The following is an 18141-nucleotide window of genomic DNA, read 5'->3' as shown; positions in this document are numbered from 1 at the left end:
GCTTCCCCCCAGCACAAACTCTGTGTGAATTCACATAACTTCCCTCAGGCTATGTTATGCTCTTTAGCTAAATGCATCCAAGTAAAACCACTAAGGCAAAACAATACAGCCTATTTGCTCTGTGGTTTGGAGAAACTACACTGCCTGGCCAAAAGAATATAATAATTGCCATGAAAAAAAAAAAAAAAAAAAAAAAGGTCACAGTGATATTTCATTGGAATGCCTTTAGCTTTGATTCCGGCATGCATTCGCTGTGGCATTGTTTCAATAAAATTCTGCAGCGTCACAAGATTTATTTCCACCCAGTGTTGCATTAAGTTTTCACCAGGATCTTGCATTGATGATGATAAAGTCTATCCGCTCTGCAAATCCTTCTCCAGTGCATCCCAAATATTCTCCATGAGGTTAAGGTCTGGACTCTGTGGTCCATGATCCATGTGTGAAATGATGTCTCCTGCTCCCTGAACCACTCTTACACAACTCGAGCCCGATGAATCCTGGCATTGTCATCTTGGAATATGTCGGTGCCATCAGAGAAGAAAAAACCCATTGCTGGAATAACCTGGTCATTCAGTATATTCAGGTAATCAGCTGACATATTTCTTTGAGCTTCATACTGTTGCTGAACCTGGACCTGACCAACTGCAGCAACCTCAGATCATAGCACCGTCCCCACAGGCTGGTACAGTAGACACTAGGCATGATGGGTGCATCACTTCACCTGCCTCTCTTCTCACCCTGATGCGCCCATCACTCTCTGGAACGGTAAATCTGGACTCATCAGACCACATGACCTTCTCCCATTGCTCCAGAGTCCAATCTTTATGCTCCCTTTTCCCGGTTAGCCTCACTGATTAGTGGTTTTCTTAAGGCTACACAGCTGTTCAGTCCCAATCCCTTCAGTTACCTTCGCATTGTGCATGTGGACATGCTCTTACTTTCACTATTAAACATAACCCATAGTTCTAATGTTGTTTTTCTTGGATTTGATTTCACCAAACGTTTAAGTGATTGTCGATTACGACCATTCAGGATTTTTTTCCTCAAAGGTGATGGGCCCCCACTATCTGTCCAGTTTTTAATAATGTGCTGGACAGTTCTTAACCCAATTTTGGTCGTTTCTGTGATCTCCTTAGATATTTTCTCTGCTTGATGCATGCCAACGGTTTGACTCTTCTGAAAAAGACTGACACCTTTCCCACGACCAAGAGATGTGTTTCTCGACATGGTTGTTTAAGAAATGAGAAGAAACTCATTGCACCAGTCGAGGTTAAATAACTTGTTGCCAGCTGAAACATAATCGCCCATGCAGTAATTATGCAATGTGAGGTTCATACCTATATGATTGGTTAAATCCAGGTGGCGGCTTATTTTTTTGGCCAGGCAGTGTATTTAATAACTGCTTGTTTGTGTAAAAAATTGGAGACTGACTAGTGGAGGTATGCAACAACTGATAGATGCAATTAAATAAATCAATCAATCAATAAATTAAATATAAAATGCAAAAAACAAGAAAAAAGTTGGATTTATACTTAAAGTATCCCGAACCCAATACACTTTTGGTGTGTAGAAGTTCAAAGAACAGCATAGCGGCTTTAACAAGAGAATATTTGTGGTTTGTTGTTGAGTTAAGAAGAATGTTTTTGCAATTTCCCTCTCAGTGAAGCTGACCGCTAAGAATCTTCAAGGGCTCTTAAAGCCTACATGACAGCTTTCCTAATATGAACCAATACAGAGACAGCGGCATGCGCTCCCTCTTATTAAAGAAAAGAAATTGCAAAAGGGTTCATAAGTTTGCACGGTTCCCCGCAGAAGCAGACACGCAGACTGGGAGCTCCTCGTTTACAACGTGTTGTTTGGACTCTTACACATACGCATAAGAAAACAGAGCTGTTTCCACCATTCTTTTAACAAACCTCAATTTCTGCAAATGTGAGGAATCTTTTTTTTTTTTTTAAGCTTGTAACCATTTTTTTCCTCTGGAAAACAATTTCCAAACAGCAGAGGTGGTGACATGTCCACATACACTCACCACAGGCATGGCTGTCACATTAATTCGAGACTTTTAGTGGTTTATTTGTTGTTTTTCAGAGCAGACTGATTATAGCACTAACCTTGGTGAACGATCTTGTAAGTCAAAATTAAACAGAAGCCTGATTTGTCCATTCTGAAACCAGGTTAGATGTATGTTTGGCATCCTTGTTTTGTTGGGGTACTCAAACTTTGACTCTCGGACAAAAGGAAATAAGGTGTGATAAGGAAAGAAAAACACTGGGCTTCAAACCTGGCATCAAATGGAAGATAATGCACCAACATTGTCACTGTCCACAGATAATCTTCAACATCATTTGAAAGGATGCTGACCGAGAAAGAAGCCAATGCATGAAATCCACACCTTCAAGCTTTACTGAAATCTGCAGCCGACCACATGAGCAAGCCAAGCCCCCTCTGGAGAAGTCTTTTTACAGTAAAGTGAAGCATGGTGGGGGCAGCATTATACTGTGGGGCTGTTCCTCTGACAGACGTTAGACTTAGACAACTTTATTGTCATTTTGTATGTACAGAGTGCATACAGAACGAAATTTTGTTGCATACAGCTTGCGACAGTGTAATGAGATTGCAGGTGGAATGAGGCAACCTTACAATATAAAGTGCAGCAGTGATATAACAATGCAGGAGAAAAACAGTGTGCAGAAGAATGTTCAGCCATTTTTTTATGTGCCAAAATAATGGTGCAAAAAGGCATTTGTACGAAAAGATCGGTGCAGTGCAAAATAATATGTGCAAAAATGCAGTAAACGTTGAATTATGTACTGTTTAAATGGATTAAAAAAGTTCTGCAACGTTGGTAGTGCCAAATAATGATGCAAATGTGGTGCAGGGTCCAGTTTAGAGTTCACGTTAAATGGTAAATGGCTTGTACTTGTATAGTGCTTTAACTAGTCTTGACGACCTCCAAAGCGCTTCACAGTACAGTTCAGTCATTCACCCATTCACACACATTTACACCCTGACGGTGGTGAGCTATGTAAGTAGCTACAGCTGCCCTGGGGCAGACTAACAGAGGCGAGGCTGCCATTCATCGGCGCCACCGGGCCCTCTGACCACCGCCAGCAGGCAATGTGGGTGAAGTGTCTTGCCCAAGGACACAACGACAGAGACAGTTAGTGCGAGGGATCGAACTGGCAACCCGCCAATTGTGAAACGAACCCCCTAACCTCTGTGCCACGTCACCCCATGTATTTCTCTAGGGTATTTCACGTAGAGGGAATAATAATTAAGGATTTCCTGATAAAAAATCTTTCAAATCAATAGAAGGTTAAAACTTGGAGAGAACTGGGTGTCCAACAGGTCGATTATCCCAAACATTCTGTCAGAGACTGGCTTCCATCAAGAGACATGGGGAGGGGGGGGAAATTTCTATTTTCTTGTAAATAAAGCTAAATAAGTCATAATGGGTGTCTGTGGGTAAGTGTCAGTAGAAGCAAAAGGCAAACATGAACCAAAAACTGAAGTTGTTGCCTCATGGGGAAAGAAAAGAAAGAAAGAGCCACTGACAGTCGTGCTCAGATCACTTCTGAAAAAAGACTAAAAGGTGTCCAGACACGCCCAAATGAGTAGCTGCAGCATTCTACAAACCAAGCGGAGTTGCTGCAGGACCTAGCACATCAAGCAACTGAAATGGATTAAAAAAAAAACGGAATAAATATTTCAGAGTCAGGAAGCTTATACTGATCAGGCATGTTTGTACAAAAACAGATTTTATGCGCTTTTATGCTTGTGTTTGTCCAGACAATTAACAGCAAGGGCATGTTAGGTGAACTCATAGGGCACTAAATGCCATCAAAAAGTATTTACTCCCTCACAGATTTCTTCTCCGCGTGCCTTTTCGTCACACTTAAATATTTCAGATCATAAAAAAAAAAACAAAAAAACAAAAAAAACATTATCAGACCTGAACAATGGCATTAACAAACTAACCTATCTATCTATCTATCTATCTATCTATGCCAAGCATTGTTGTTTGATTTTGTTAAACACTGAATAAAGAATAAAATGAATACAATTTTATTTTTTAACCTTTTTTTGGACAGAACAAAGAATGTCAAGGGAAGGGGAGACTCGTGCACTGACACATTGTTTACCAGCAGGTGGCGGTGTTTGACCAGAACGCGTTTCTTTCTCAAACTGTTGCATTTAGGTAGATTAAGTTTGTGCAGATAAAGATGCTCTGCTTGTGAAAGTATTTTCACTTAGCATCGAGAGATACTGTTACTATCTGTAAATCGTGACCTATAATAATTATATATAATAGAGAAACATGCATGCAAAGTGATCCATACCTGTTTGAATAAATCAACAAAACTCACCTCAACAGTTTCCACATTGTCATTTTAAATGTCTCTTGTTTACAGTAAAAACATTTTATGATTGCATGATGATAATAGTTCCTTCTAGCCTTAGAAAGACAAGGAAACCCTCACAACGAGCAGCAGAGAGATGTTTACCTCCTAGACCCGTTTCCTCTGCAACCCAGTCTCAGAAGAATAAAAGATCATAAATAAAAGATGGTTGGATAACTATTATGCATTCTAGTGTTTTATTTTCTTATGTCAGAAGCCATGGCCGTATGCTAATCTGCCACATTAATTTCTTTTTACCCATATTTAACCAGGAAGAGAGAGCTGATCAAGGGAGCAGCCATCCAAATCAAAACTTTATAATTCCTGACATCGTGATCAACTATGCTGATGTGAATGCTCTCATGTTGATTGTGTCTGACCTTTATAAATTTAAACAAAATAAAGAAAATAAGACCACAGCTCACATTATAAAGTATTTATTGCAAGCAAACAGAACTATAAATAATATGTACAAACTATAAAACAACCTTGGTTCACATGTGATCTGTGGATTGCTTTTAAAAACAGTCTCAGTCTCGACATTACCATGAAGCTGAGCCACGTTGCCAAGATGTGCAGAATGCATACATATTTAAACAAGCATTCAACAAACCTATGTACTCAAAGGAACTTTCTTCTGGGAGTTTTTGGACTACTTACTACAGTTTTATGTTATGAAGATTTAACTTTAGAGGAGATTTAAAAAAAACAAAACAGGTTTTACCTGAACCAACTTTTACAGATGTGTAGCTCCAGCAAACAACGCTTCAGCCAGACACCTTTTCAAATCTATTTTACAATGCACAAGATCCCAACAGTGGAGATAAACGCTCCATTGTGCTTGAACCTTGGATGGATACGCAATAAACAGCCACCTCACCCATTTGTAGGCTATTTTTAAGCAGAGAGAATGGATCATTGGAGAACAAGGTGTGGGGCATTAAAATATGAACGTACTTTTTTAATGAAAATCTGTTTTTCAGGTCTTAACTCTAAAAAAGCCAAAAACAAATTAACAGCACACTGTCCCCCCCGCCCCCCTCTTGGCATTCGGTTAAAAAGAAAAGCAGCTCCGGGAAAAATGTTTTTCCAAGCAGCAAAACAGAAACGAAAGAAGTCAACATTTCCAACAGCTATCCGTCTTGATTGTCCCACTTTAAAATGAATGCAGGCTGAAAGGACGTCTCAGGAGTTCAACTATAAAAAGCTCTGGATTTGAAAAACAAAAAAGTATAGAGGTGAGCTTATCCTGATGTTAGTGTCCTTCGCTTCTCAACATTCCCGTAATGCAATTTGAAAAAAAAAAGGGGAGCAAATCCTCGTTGAATGTCACCCATCTTCCCGCTCGTCATTGCTGCCGTTTCTTCTCGGACTCTAAGCAAAAGCTCTCATACGCTTCTTCGATCTCAGGATCCATCTCGTCGTCGAAGTCGTACCTGTGGAAACAATGAGCGAATTAAATTATTGAAAAAAAAAAAAAAAAAAAAAACCAGCAACAGCAAGCAGGGAAACAGAAACGGTTCTGGGAGGGGGATCTGAAGCGATTAAAGCCCTTTTTTATACTGGGCTGCTGACTAAGCAGAATCCTAGGCCCTGATAGACCCTGCTGCATTGTGGGCCACTTGGAAACGCTCACCGAGCTCAGGACCACGGGTTTACGGGCCGTCATGTGACTTGTGTGGTGAGGTTACTTTACAGTCACATGATTAAAGATGTGCGAACAGGATGAATCCGACAGTGTTACATTTGTAGGAATGTTTCGCCAAGCAGGAAAAATAAGTTGTTTAGTATGTGATTACAGAGAAGACCAAAAAGTCATGACATCCATGCTGTTGTATTCACTGCTGGCAGACCTGGAAGCGCTTTACGTTTGACGCTCGTCCCGACGCTAACGGGATTCAAACCCTAGACCTTTGTTTCAAAGTTGGGGACTTAGCCCGCTACACCTCCACAGAGAGGTAGAAGGTGATGAACCAGCAGATCTACATGCTAGAAAGTGTGTATTACGTGGGTTAAAGGTTTACATACACTGACTAGCTATGTTTACATGCACAAAGTCTCACGATCGGATTAAAATGTATTCTGATTAAATCAGTTGATCATAATGTGTGTCTCTATGCACCTGGCTTTATTCAGAATAGAACGACTAACATGTGCAGTTATCAAATTCCCCTAAAAACAAAAACACAAGATGAAGTGCTTCTATCTTTGCTAAACTACAAAAATAGTAAACAAAGCTGTATTGTACGAGTTCGTTTGAGCGCCCACGCTGGACTAGCACCAGGTTCTAATGTCGTCTAATTACCGTTTCTGAGTAAGCAACAATTTTGAGCTCTTTTATTTTTTCCAATAGAAAAGATTAAAACGGGAGCCCCGACAGTTTTGCTTCGCGACGTATTGCCAACACGGAACTACGTCAAATTTACGCCGGGCACAGATGCGCACTCAGGTTAGTTTGCCACATTCGGAATAACTTTATCCTGACAAGCGTCTATATGCACGTTGATCTGATTATCAATCGGCATAAACCACTCCTCTCATTCAGATTACAATTTCATTCCGATTGAGCTTAATCCGATCATAACATTCCCGATTGACGCATTTTTATTCCGATCGGCCCTTTATTACGATTATGGTTCCTTTGTCCATGTGAACGCAGCTACCGTGGGCTAGAAGGTCAACGGCTTTCCTGCTTTTAGTCTTTTATTTGAGGCAGTCTTCTATTCAGGTTGGAAAACGAATATAACAGAGAACTTCATGCATTATAAACAGGTGACTTTACCGCAAATTGTCTTCAAACCCAAACCCATTTTATGGTTAAACGTTTGGTTGCACATCAACCAGGAGCTCCAGGCTGGATTTTTGACCCCTTCTCTGAGCAGAACTCTTCACAACTGGTTGGTTTTCAAACAGATGGACCCTTCAGCTAAACCCAACAAAGTTTAAGTCATGGCCTTCAATTCAACAAGAGTCACTGAAGATAGTGCTGGCTGTGTGCAGGAAGGATCTGAGGTGAAGAAGCCTCAGACTGAAACACGCTGCGGCTTAATGACGGGGTTGTGAAGACGATGCTGACTAAGGTTACTTACTCTTCGTTGCCGTTTTCACCATAAGCCTCGTGGAAGTAGTCTTGTCTCTCCAGGAGCTCTTGATATCTTTCAGCGTATTCTGTGAAAGCAGAGAGGCCGACTTTAAGGCACGCCGAAAACTCGAGACCAAAACGTGTTTGTGCTAAAACTAAGTGAGCAGAAAGACCTGCGCCAAGCTGAGTCCAGATTAATGTCCGTTTAAGATAATCATAAACAGCTGGAGTAAAAATGGTAAATATGGAAAAAATAAAAACATCAATTATTATCGTCCAAATGAGAAACACATGCCTGATCATTTGGGTTTGGTAGCGATCTGTCGCTCGGTTCCAACACTAAGGGCAGGGTTCCCATACGAGCTTCATTAGAAGACTACAACGTTTTCAACTTGTCCGGATTTTAATGAATTTCATACAAACAACATAGAAAACTCACTATAGACAACAGAAACGTATTAAATATGGACACTAGAGACGCCGTATGTAGGCAGATTTTAAAGAAAAGGCAAAAATTACATTCAGTGGGTGCAAAAAGTGTTTTTGGATCAGCTTAACTTTTTAGTAAAGTAAGTTTTTCATCTTTAAGTAAATCAGACAGCAGATTAAAGTCTGGCAATGCCATTTCTTAAGATCATTTTTAACCCACACCTGGCTAAACGTTAGAAGCATATTTCTTGTTTGGACCAAGTTTTACTGGCGGAGCCATAAGAAACCTCCTCCACCCCAGTTAATAAACAGCCCTGTATTAACCAGAGCGAAGGAAAAGCCAAATGATTCCCCTATCTGACTAAAATACAAGCTGATGAAAAGGCCAGAGGCTTTATTTTAGGTAGAGCACAACCAGCTGACTTTTACTGAGACTCTTAAAACCCGGCAAATTAAATATAAAAAGTAAAAAAAAAAATGGTTATGATAAAATGTTTAGTTGCTTTAAATTGTTGTATTATTTATTTTTTTTATTTCCATTGCATCTGTCATTCATTTTATTCATTCATGTTATTTGTAAAACACTTTGGGAAGCATCGGTTGTTGGAAAATGTACTTTTTACATCAATCTTGACCTTAAACCTTACTAATTTAACATGTGTATATTATCAGTGCATCTGATATACCAAATAATTATTTTTGCTCTTTAACAATGTATTATGGGAAAACCTGCTCAGTTATATAACTTGTTTGATGGGAAGACTGGTCAGTTAAATAAATTGTTTTTGCTCTTTATGATAGAGGACTGGCCAGTTTACACATTGATTATTGCTGTTGTGGTGTTCGCACCTGAATTCACATGAAGCTGAGAGCAACGTATCTTGTTTTTATTATTTGGAATCTCTGGGTTTCTTATATTCTCATGCTGACGCGCCTGAGTTCACATGAAACTAAGAGCAACACGTGTTATTTTGTTTAACTTGTGGTGGGAACTTATGACAATGTGTTGTGGGAAAGACTGATTCAATCTCTGTATTCCTAATTTTGCTAATATTTGCACTCTGAGTTTGCAATGTTATTTTTATTCACACATTGCTGAGATGCTGGGAACGGTTTCTGCTTTGGAAACGGGACGAACAGATCAGCTGGGAGAGAGAACTGCTCACTCTCGCTTCCATCTGATACTTTGATTCTAGAATATATAAGGAGGGGACCACCCTCAGTCGGTAGAGTCTGCCGTGGGTTTGGTACGGACGCCCCGCCGCGAGGATGTTGCTCTAATCCGGACTGACCCGGCTCTCCAGTCCTGTGCCGAGGGTAAGAGCTGATTCTAGAATCTGTTAAACATGACGCCTGTTTGAAAGCTTGTTGCTTTAATGTTTGCCACTTTGCTATATTCTGTGGGGAATAAAGGGGACATTCATCCTAGCATAATTGGTGTTTGCAAAGTGCTTGCTGTTTTTGCTGTATTCTGTGGGGAATAATAAATGTGGGCACTATTATTCTAGCAGAAACAGTGTTTGTCTCCTTATTTGTGTTATTGCCGATTTCTCCCGATCCTTTATGAAAGTTTCATAAAACAGCATCAAACGTTTAATTATTTTTTTTGCGGTTTTACTTTGTTCCGACCAGCCTCGGCAGAGTTTGGGAACTCATCCGTAGACTCACCGGGATCTGCTGCTGTAAAAGGTGTGCCATCCTCAGTGTAGAACGTAGGCTCATTCTGAGGAGCAAAAAAAAAAAATATATCAAGTTTAAAAGGAGAAGAACAAGCGAGGAGGAAGCAAACGAAGATCCAGGAATGCCAAAAGTAGAACTGCTCTGGGAAAAGTTCAGCTAGATGAGTCCTGACTATAGACCGGCCAGTCAGAAACGGATAAAACCGATCTTTTTCCACTCAGTGAAGGCATCGTGCCTAAGCTGTCAGGGTTGCTGCCTTCGGTGTGGACGCAGCTACTCAAGAAAGACGACCCATTCTTCCTGCTACTGTTTAACAATAAAGTCGGAAGAAATAAAAGATGCATGAGGCTTTTTAATGGCAAACTGTATTTTTCCAGAAATGTTTGCTGTTCTTTCAAGCGGCTAAAACAGGAAGCAAGCCCTCAGCAGAAAACCGGAAGGCTGAACGGACTACAGCAAACGTTGCTCATTGAGCTCAGTCTGCTATGGAACAACGATGGATTTTATACATGCTGGCCTTTTGGGAAACTCAAAGTGAAAGGTTAAAAATCTAGATTTTACAGCGAATGTAAACAGAAAATGCTGCTTTAGTAATGCCAGTTGAGCTGATTGCTGGTGTAAAATACTAAAGCTAGTTTAAAATGTAAACTCTTTTGTTTTAACCCTGTTTTACAGTAGCTGCTCTCTCTTAAATAGCGCGTTATGAAATAGAACAGAACAGTGTTGTGGCCTCTGCTCCCAATACAAACACTTAATTATCACTCACAGCAGGAAAACTACTAGAAAAACTAATTAAATGCCGTTTATCATCTCTTTTCAAGAGTCAAATCAGAATAAGATACAATCTGCATTGACAGGGGAGGATTTACAAAAACGGGAGATTGTCCACAAAATCCTGACCAGTGCGTCTTAAATTTAAAAAAGTCCCAATTAAAGTATGTGATGAGCGATAAAACCAGACATAAAAAGAAAAGGTCCGGACACTGACCATGAAGTAGTTGGGGTCGTTGTCTGGGGTGGCGTTACTGGTGGCGGCGGCGACGCAGACCCGTCCCCAGTCGCTGGATCTCAGCTCAACTAATTTCAGGAGCATCTGTCTCACATCCCTGAGGGAAACAAAACAAGTTAAAAACCGTTTCACCGGGAACGCCCTGACCACTGGTCTTACCGAGAAGATGAGCTTTTTTCCAGCTGGCAACAGATGCACAGTTTTTTTTTTTTTTTTTTTTTTTACAGACCCAACTCTGGAACTTAAATTAACTTAAAAAACAAACAAACATAAAACTATTTATTCTAGGGTTGGATGATAATTAAAAAACAATAGATATCGAACAATAGAATAACAGTTTTCCTTCTTTTTACATTTTAGCCATGTAGGTTAATATTACAGTGATTACATCCTCCCAACCAATCACAACACAGACCCAGGAACCAGGCTCCGCCCCCTTCAAAGTTCTGTTTTTTCTTTTTTTTTAAACTTGCAGTTTTGGTAAAAAGTTAGTTGAATAAAGGGTTGGGTTTGAATTCAGTGTTTGTGTGTTCTGTATCTAAAGACAGTGGCTAAGCAACAGCATAAAATGGCCAGGGCTCCACTTAATATATATATTTTAAATTTGTTGATAATTATCGATACAGATCAATATGATTTCTTTTTTATCTATATACTTTTTTTTTATATCTTCTTCACTTATTCTCTTAAAGATTTCTGGTTGGGAACGGCTGCTCCCTAAAGCCAGGTGCCAGATTTGCTTTGCATAATTTTCAAACATTAGGAAAAGTCTTAGAGGTACAGGCATGGTCGGTCAAATGCTCACCTGCTGCATGTAGCATCCAGGAGAATAATCTCAATCCTTTGGACCAGTTCGTTCATGTGGGGTTTCCCGGACTTTTTCCAAGCATCGTCCAGGATCGAACCGGTCAGCTATAAAGACAAAACGTGCTCATGTAGCGGCAAAAACTCCTCGCTCAACAACAATCTCAGAACGTAACCAGGGTAATTGCAAAAACCTTCAGCAGCTTGACGGCACAGATGAGATTTGCGTCCACAGGATGTGAAAGCAGACTTTGCAGAAGGTCTTTTAGAGCCGAGAGGAGAATTTCTGCTCTGTTCGGAGGTCCGGTTGCACTTTTTATCTAAACAACAAACAACATTTACACACTTCATGACTCTCCTTCTGATTAACAGTAACTTTTTTACAGATCAGTAATAACTTAATTGACAGAGGAAAAGTAGAAATCCTTTTATAAAATGTAAAAAAACCTTAAAAGTTAAAGACAACATGAACTAATCAACCTGTTATCAGCACACAAAAACATGTTGCTAAAGTGAAGTAGTTAGTTTTAACAACACAAATGTATCAGGATCCTGTACCAACTAAACATAACAAAAATCCAGCCTCAGTTTTAAGATACAAACTTTTATTTTTGCATTTCATAAGTTATTAAATCCAGACTTTCACTAGTAGTAATAGTTTCAGTTTATTACATTCGATGGTTTTATATTCTGGACCAGAGGACTGCAACTGCAGCTTAAGAACCATAGCGGGGGTTTCAAATATAATAACAAACGCAGCTTTTTAGGGTTGTTTTTTTATTGAATAATCGCATTAAACAAGAATCACACCAAATGTATCTGTATTATTTCTAGATCCAGTTTTCTGTCATTAAATTGGAAACTTTCCTTCCCCCCACCCATCATTTTCCAAAAATATCAACATCCCACAATCCTCTTTTAGCAAAAGTTTTTGTTCATTTTGAAACTTAAATTCATTATTTTTAAATGGTGGCTGTTTACACACAGCGACTGATTTCCTATAGTAGAAAAAAGAAGAAAAAATTATGAAAATAAAACATTATAGGTTGTCCTTTTTAAAGGGTTGTGTAACACTTGTCGCTCTTAACGAGCTTCATTCAGCTGACTGAAAGCAAAAATGGCTCTTAAGATTTTAAATCTTGACCCCTCTTCTAGATTTCCCCCCCATCTTCTTGGGATTCGGTCTTATATTATCTGATGAGGAGCAAGAGAACGTGCTGGACTGAGCAGAGTTGTCTTTGGACTTATAGAGCAGCACAATTGTTAGACCTCCCCCCATGTGTACTGCTGCTAAGCAGGCTTAAAGAACACTTTTTCTTTACCTCGATTAAAACAAAGGCAAAAAAACCCGTCTGTTCAGAAATACCTCTGGTTGTGAAAAAACAAAGTGATGTCATGAAAAGAAATAAGTAGAATCTTCTGTCCAATTAGTGTCAGACTGCCACGAGTAAATTTAGAGACTGTTAATTCTATGCTCTATTAAGTCTGTACGTAAATAAAAATGCAAAATTTTATAAATAAGATTATTTTAACAATAGAAACAAACATGTTATGTTTTTGTAGCAGTAATACCTGTCATTATGAAGGAAATTAGACCCTGTTGAGCATTTTTTTATTTATTTTTTTATATTTTTACTCAAGGTCGTCATATTGTGAGAGTCTCATGCTGGGCCACGCCTAGCTGGCAGTAAAAATTATCCACAGCACCGAAACATCCGATCCGAAGGACGGATTTCTCATGATGAATTTTAAAAAGCAACACTCCACACAGCGAAGCCGCAGAATTATGCTCCTACCTCCAAATTTAGATACAGCTCGCCCAAAAACAGCACGAAGGAGTGAAACTTCTTCTGGACCTCCGGACTTCCTCGAACGGCTTCGTTCCGTTGTTCGTACTCTCTCTGACACCTACGACAGAAAAACAAACATCTATATTTATTGGTGGAGACAATTCAATGTTGGTTACTGAAATTATTTCGAACAGAAGTCTTTTTACCCGACAAGAAACACATTCTTCGATGTCAATTCAAGATCATCTCTGAAGTCAGTTTGGGCAAAATCTGAATCCACTACAAGCAGAAGCACGCTTACCGTTGCAAAAGCAGCTGACGAAATTTGGCACCTTGTGGGCTGAGGGCGAGGTGATGGGACAGGTAATTACAAAGCCGTGCGCCGGTGTAGGAGAAGTTTGGGATGGCGGTAGACTGAGATGGAGGAAAAACAAAAAGAAAACCAGAATCAGAATCAGATATACTTTAAAAATCCCAGAGGGAAATTACTGAAACAGGCCAGTTACAACAAATTCATGCGTATCGATGCCTTAACTCAGGAGCTAAATATAGACGGCTCAGTAAACATGGCACCATATTAGAAAAAAAAATAAAACAAATAAAGAAAGAAACTGTATGTTGGCTCACCTGCGTAAAGATCAGCTCCACCAGCTCCTTCAGCAGCTCTTCTGTGGTGACCCAGGAGTTGAGAATGCCGGTGATGTATTCCACGTCGGACTCAAAGGAACCAGGGGAGGAGCTCAGGTGACTGAGGAAGTCTGTGACCGTGTCAGCCAACGAGGCCTCGCCGTAATAGCTCTCGCTGTCATCGTAGTACGCGGGCTCCTAGGCGAAATGAACGACAACTCGCTGATTCGTTCAGACGTGTGGCACGGCGGCACACAAATCGGCTGTTTTCCTCACCTCGTAGGAGCTCATTCCACCCGGGACAAACTCCGGAGCGCTGGCTGAAAGCGTCGATGTCCTGACCACCGAGTCCACGTCGTCGTTGCCGCCCCTGGAGACGGAGGCGTAGCTGGGGGCCCCGCTCTGTAGGGGGCTGCCGAGCGCTCGCGGATCTGAAACAAGAAAGGAGGATAAAAAGGAAAGATGAGGTCATTTCTGGTTCAGAAAGCCGGGTTAGTGGATACCCAGAGTAATCTCTGGGGTAAGTTCCTGCACACCCTGGCTTTTCCGGCTCAGAAAGCTCAGAAGCCTTGACCCTGGGTAGAATTATGACAACAAGTTACTCCGTGAAGCAGCCCTGCTACCGAGCAGAGTTGTTTGGGCTAACTCTGAGTTTTTCCTTCTTTTTAGCTGCGATCTGCACAAGGAGGTGTGAGAAAAGGAAGAAACCTTTTCTGGAGGAGGCTGTATGCTGGAGTGCAGATACGTCGCAGAAATCTGTCGGGGAGAAGCTGCTCAGACCACCATCAAATGTCTGATCATTTCCGGATTAATATGTGTTTCAAGAGCTACCGTTTTTTTTCGATTTATCTCATTATTCTCAGCCCGCCCATCGCTCGTATAACACAACGAGGGGTCGCTCTCAGTTCTGAACCCTTTCTTCGTGCCGCTCTTGGTGTTTTATTCTAACTGCGGCTTTTTAATAACGCAGGTGACGCAGAAGATGTATGTCGCGCCGTCAGGAATGTTACCGTTGCTGTAAAGATGAATGAACATATCAGTTATTTCAGTAACTCACACCATCCCTTCATTAATTGCATATATGTTGAACATAGCCAATAAATTCGTCAATTGTTTAAGGATAAACATAAGAATAACTTAGAACCGGACCTGATTAAACTTAATTTTCATACATCTTGATTTGCTTCCACGTCATTTTTATGGCTGTTAGTTTGCACCTTGATACGTAATCAATGCCCCCCCCCCCCCCACCCCCTTTTTTGCAGGGTAGAATGAGTGCAGTGTGAGAATACAGCTTTAATTCTCCATCAATTCACTCATGCATTTACTTTTTCAGTAATTCTCTGCCACAAACTTGCTTTTCTTTACAGCATCAACAGCATTTTTTGTTGTTTTTAGTTATGGTTTAATAATCTCCTCGTGCCTTCATTAAAGATTGTCTTTAAAGAAGGCTTCTCGTGGCCAATGTGAATCGCGTTATCTGCGATCCATTGATGAGGGCTTCTTCCATGCTCGCGCTGGTGCTCAGCTCAGAGTTGATTGGACGCTGGGTTTGGTTACCTGGTTACTGTCACCTGTCCTGCGCTGAGCATGACAGCGTCAGGTAGAACTACACAGGGTAGATCGGCCATTCTTTCTGAAACGGGGTCCCTGAAGAAAAGCATCCAAACAACGCGACGCTGCTCCCACCATTTTCCACGGTATCGTCACGTCACTGTTTAATTTTTATTTTTTTATGTAAGCCAAAAAGTTAAAAGATAGTCTCTGTTGAATGGACCACCTGCTTCACAAAATGTGACCATAAATAAACTGGATCTGGCGCATAGGGTATAAGGGTCACATACCAACGTAATACTGCTATTTTTTTTTTTAACATTTTGAAATAAAGCAACCCCATGTGAACGAAAAAACATGTGTTGTCTACATTAAATCAGATTACATGTGAGCAGATTCTCATAATATTCGGCTCTGTCAGCAGCCTCACTGTTGACCCTTAGCTAAGCAGCCGCGACAGGTGAGCAACAGCTTTTATTAGCCGCAGCGTTAGCCACCATGACATAAATGCACACATGTCGCAACTCCAACCCCCAAAGGCCGAGAGTGACGGCTCCGCATTCAGCAAGAACCAGAACCAGAACCACTGCGTGGCTTTTCGGCAACAAATCTACCCGACACTGGGAGTAACGAAGAAAGCAGCTCCGTTAGCCACGTTAGCTCCCCACCTCCTCCGGGGATTCCAGCGGTCGCGTTGGCGCTGCTCTCCGGGAAAGGGGGGACCGTCCGCGGCTGCCTCAGCGGCTCTCTCTGGCTGAACAGCGAGGTTTTCGCGTCGCCGTCTCTGGCGTTCACTGGCAGCCCGGGGTCCGCCGGAGCTCCGCGGGCTCTCCCCGCTCCAGGAGCTCGGTCAAAACTCTCGTTCATGGCTGCTTGTTTGTCTGAGAGAGATGGAAATGGAGCTGTTTGACTTTTTCTCCTGGTTTTTTTTTTTTCCTCGGCCGGCGTTTACGTGTTATCACAGCAACACCTGTTCTGTCTGTCTTTCATAGTGGCCTTTTCCCCGATCGGCTCGTACAACTGTAAGCTAGCAGCATAACTTTTTGAGCTACTTCCTTTCACAACAAACTTGCTGCCCGTGACAGATGCGTCGGTCAAAATGAACGTGTCTCCCTCTAGTGGTGTGGAGTGGAAGTTCAGTTATTTTACCTGTATGGCAAGCCGCTGTAACAAATAATCATATCACATCCATGGCTGCAATTTCTTTTAAAAATAAAAAATCCTTTCTGGCAAAAAGGCTTTATAGATGAGTTTGTACCAAGAAACACTACATTTAAAAAATATATACATCTATAAAAATTGTTGGTTTTTGTTTATTTTTTTTGTGCTCAAAATTGATTGCAATGATCTTCCTACCTACTAGAAAACATTAAGCTCTGCAAAACACCTGTCTTCCCATTCACAATCAAAATGTCAGATATCTCTCATCAAAATATAGTTTTTCATATTTCCTTTTATATCCACTAATTCTCTTCACTCCAGATTTCTACAAGAACATTTTCCCATCTGCAATGGATATTTCAGATATTTTCAGCAGAGTTCTCACAAAATAAAGTCAATGTTTCTAACAATAAAATCCCATTAATAATTGTCAGCATTTTAATTTCAATCAATTTCTTAACAGAAGTCCAAAAGGTCTATTCTGAGATGCTTTTTCTGATACAATGCATATAGGATATCCCTCATCCAGATATCCAGTATCCAATGTCATTTAAAGGAATTTTAGGCAATATATGTTAGATTACTCTTCTAAATATTGATGTTAATTGACTGCCATTTTGTAACATAAAACAGTTCAAATGAAAATTCTGACTGTAACTTTGTAATTTTGTTAGTTTAAACCCAAATTATTCATACCCTTGTTAGACGGATTTAATTCTTACATTTCTTTCCGATAGTAAATGAGATAAATGTCTCTTAAAAGCTGTAAAAAAGTGAAAGGAGTAAAATAACATTTCAAAACTGTTTGTTTAACCTTGGGAATAATGGATAAAAAAAACTTGGCTGGCATTAAACAAATCAAACCCAGCCTATAACTACCAACCAGCTTGTTGCGTGTTTCTGCCGGTATTTTGACAATTTATCTTTGGTGATGTGTTCCGAAGTTTTTTTTTTTTTTCTTACACACTCCTCCCATTGCAGTTAAAGTTGTACAGTCTCTTTCCGACTATACAGGCGTGCACTTTCTTATCAACAATACCGTAAGAGCCTGCTGTAGGTCCTGTTCGGACATTTTGGGGTTTTAAGAGACTTCTTGCAAAATCTTGCTGTCTGCTCTCAGTTCGAACTTGTTTGGAAAATCAGAGCTGGGCATGTTGGCAGTTGTTTCTTTCAGTTGCAGACTGTTTTTGGTGCCATGGAATGACTGATTTTAAATGATTTTGACACTTATAAGCGGAAAGAATCTTCTATCTGAAATCTCTTTTTTTTTGTTACTTCAGCAGTCCGGAGCCCACCAAACAGTCTGAGGTTTAAACAGGGTAAATCACCTTCAAAATACTGAGTACAAATGTTGCAATCTTCAACACTTGATTTAATAATCCAGTGTGTCATTTCAAGAGGTGAAGAATGTAAGAGGACATCCTCATGTGTTCCATGCCAGAAATAGTACCTTTTTTTTATCACATTTTAAAAGAAATTTGTAAAGTTCTTCAGTTTATATTGTTACATTTTACTTGAGTTTCTCAGTATTGATTAAATTGATATTAAATTCAAATACGTATAAATGTTTTAGAACGCATGGTGTTTACAGTTTTTCACATG

The 18141-nt window shown here is 40.3% G+C and overlaps 2 protein-coding genes across 2 annotated transcripts in view; both read right to left on the bottom strand.

Moving 5' to 3' along the window:
* The window catches only part of LOC105928390 (integrin alpha-2), a gene marked incomplete in the record, with an annotated part of 86527 nt that overhangs the window by 31822 nt on the left and 36564 nt on the right, over positions 1 to 18141 (bottom strand).
* Positions 4825 to 16473, bottom strand: LOC105928413 (polyadenylate-binding protein-interacting protein 1). Its single transcript, XM_036143997.1, has 11 exons — positions 16047 to 16473; positions 14101 to 14255; positions 13825 to 14022; positions 13499 to 13611; positions 13204 to 13315; positions 11602 to 11727; positions 11409 to 11515; positions 10583 to 10700; positions 9583 to 9637; positions 7493 to 7571; positions 4825 to 5839 (listed from the first exon to the last, which is right to left on the bottom strand). The coding sequence occupies exons 1-11, from the start codon at positions 16243 to 16245 to the stop codon at positions 5752 to 5754; spliced, it is 1350 nt and encodes a 449-aa protein (XP_035999890.1). The 5' UTR covers positions 16246 to 16473; the 3' UTR covers positions 4825 to 5751.

Source organism: Fundulus heteroclitus, chromosome 12 (assembly GCF_011125445.2).
Source record: "Fundulus heteroclitus isolate FHET01 chromosome 12, MU-UCD_Fhet_4.1, whole genome shotgun sequence".
Classification (NCBI taxonomy): Eukaryota; Metazoa; Chordata; class Actinopteri; order Cyprinodontiformes; family Fundulidae; genus Fundulus; species Fundulus heteroclitus.
This window is presented reverse-complemented; position numbering and strand designations above follow the sequence as displayed.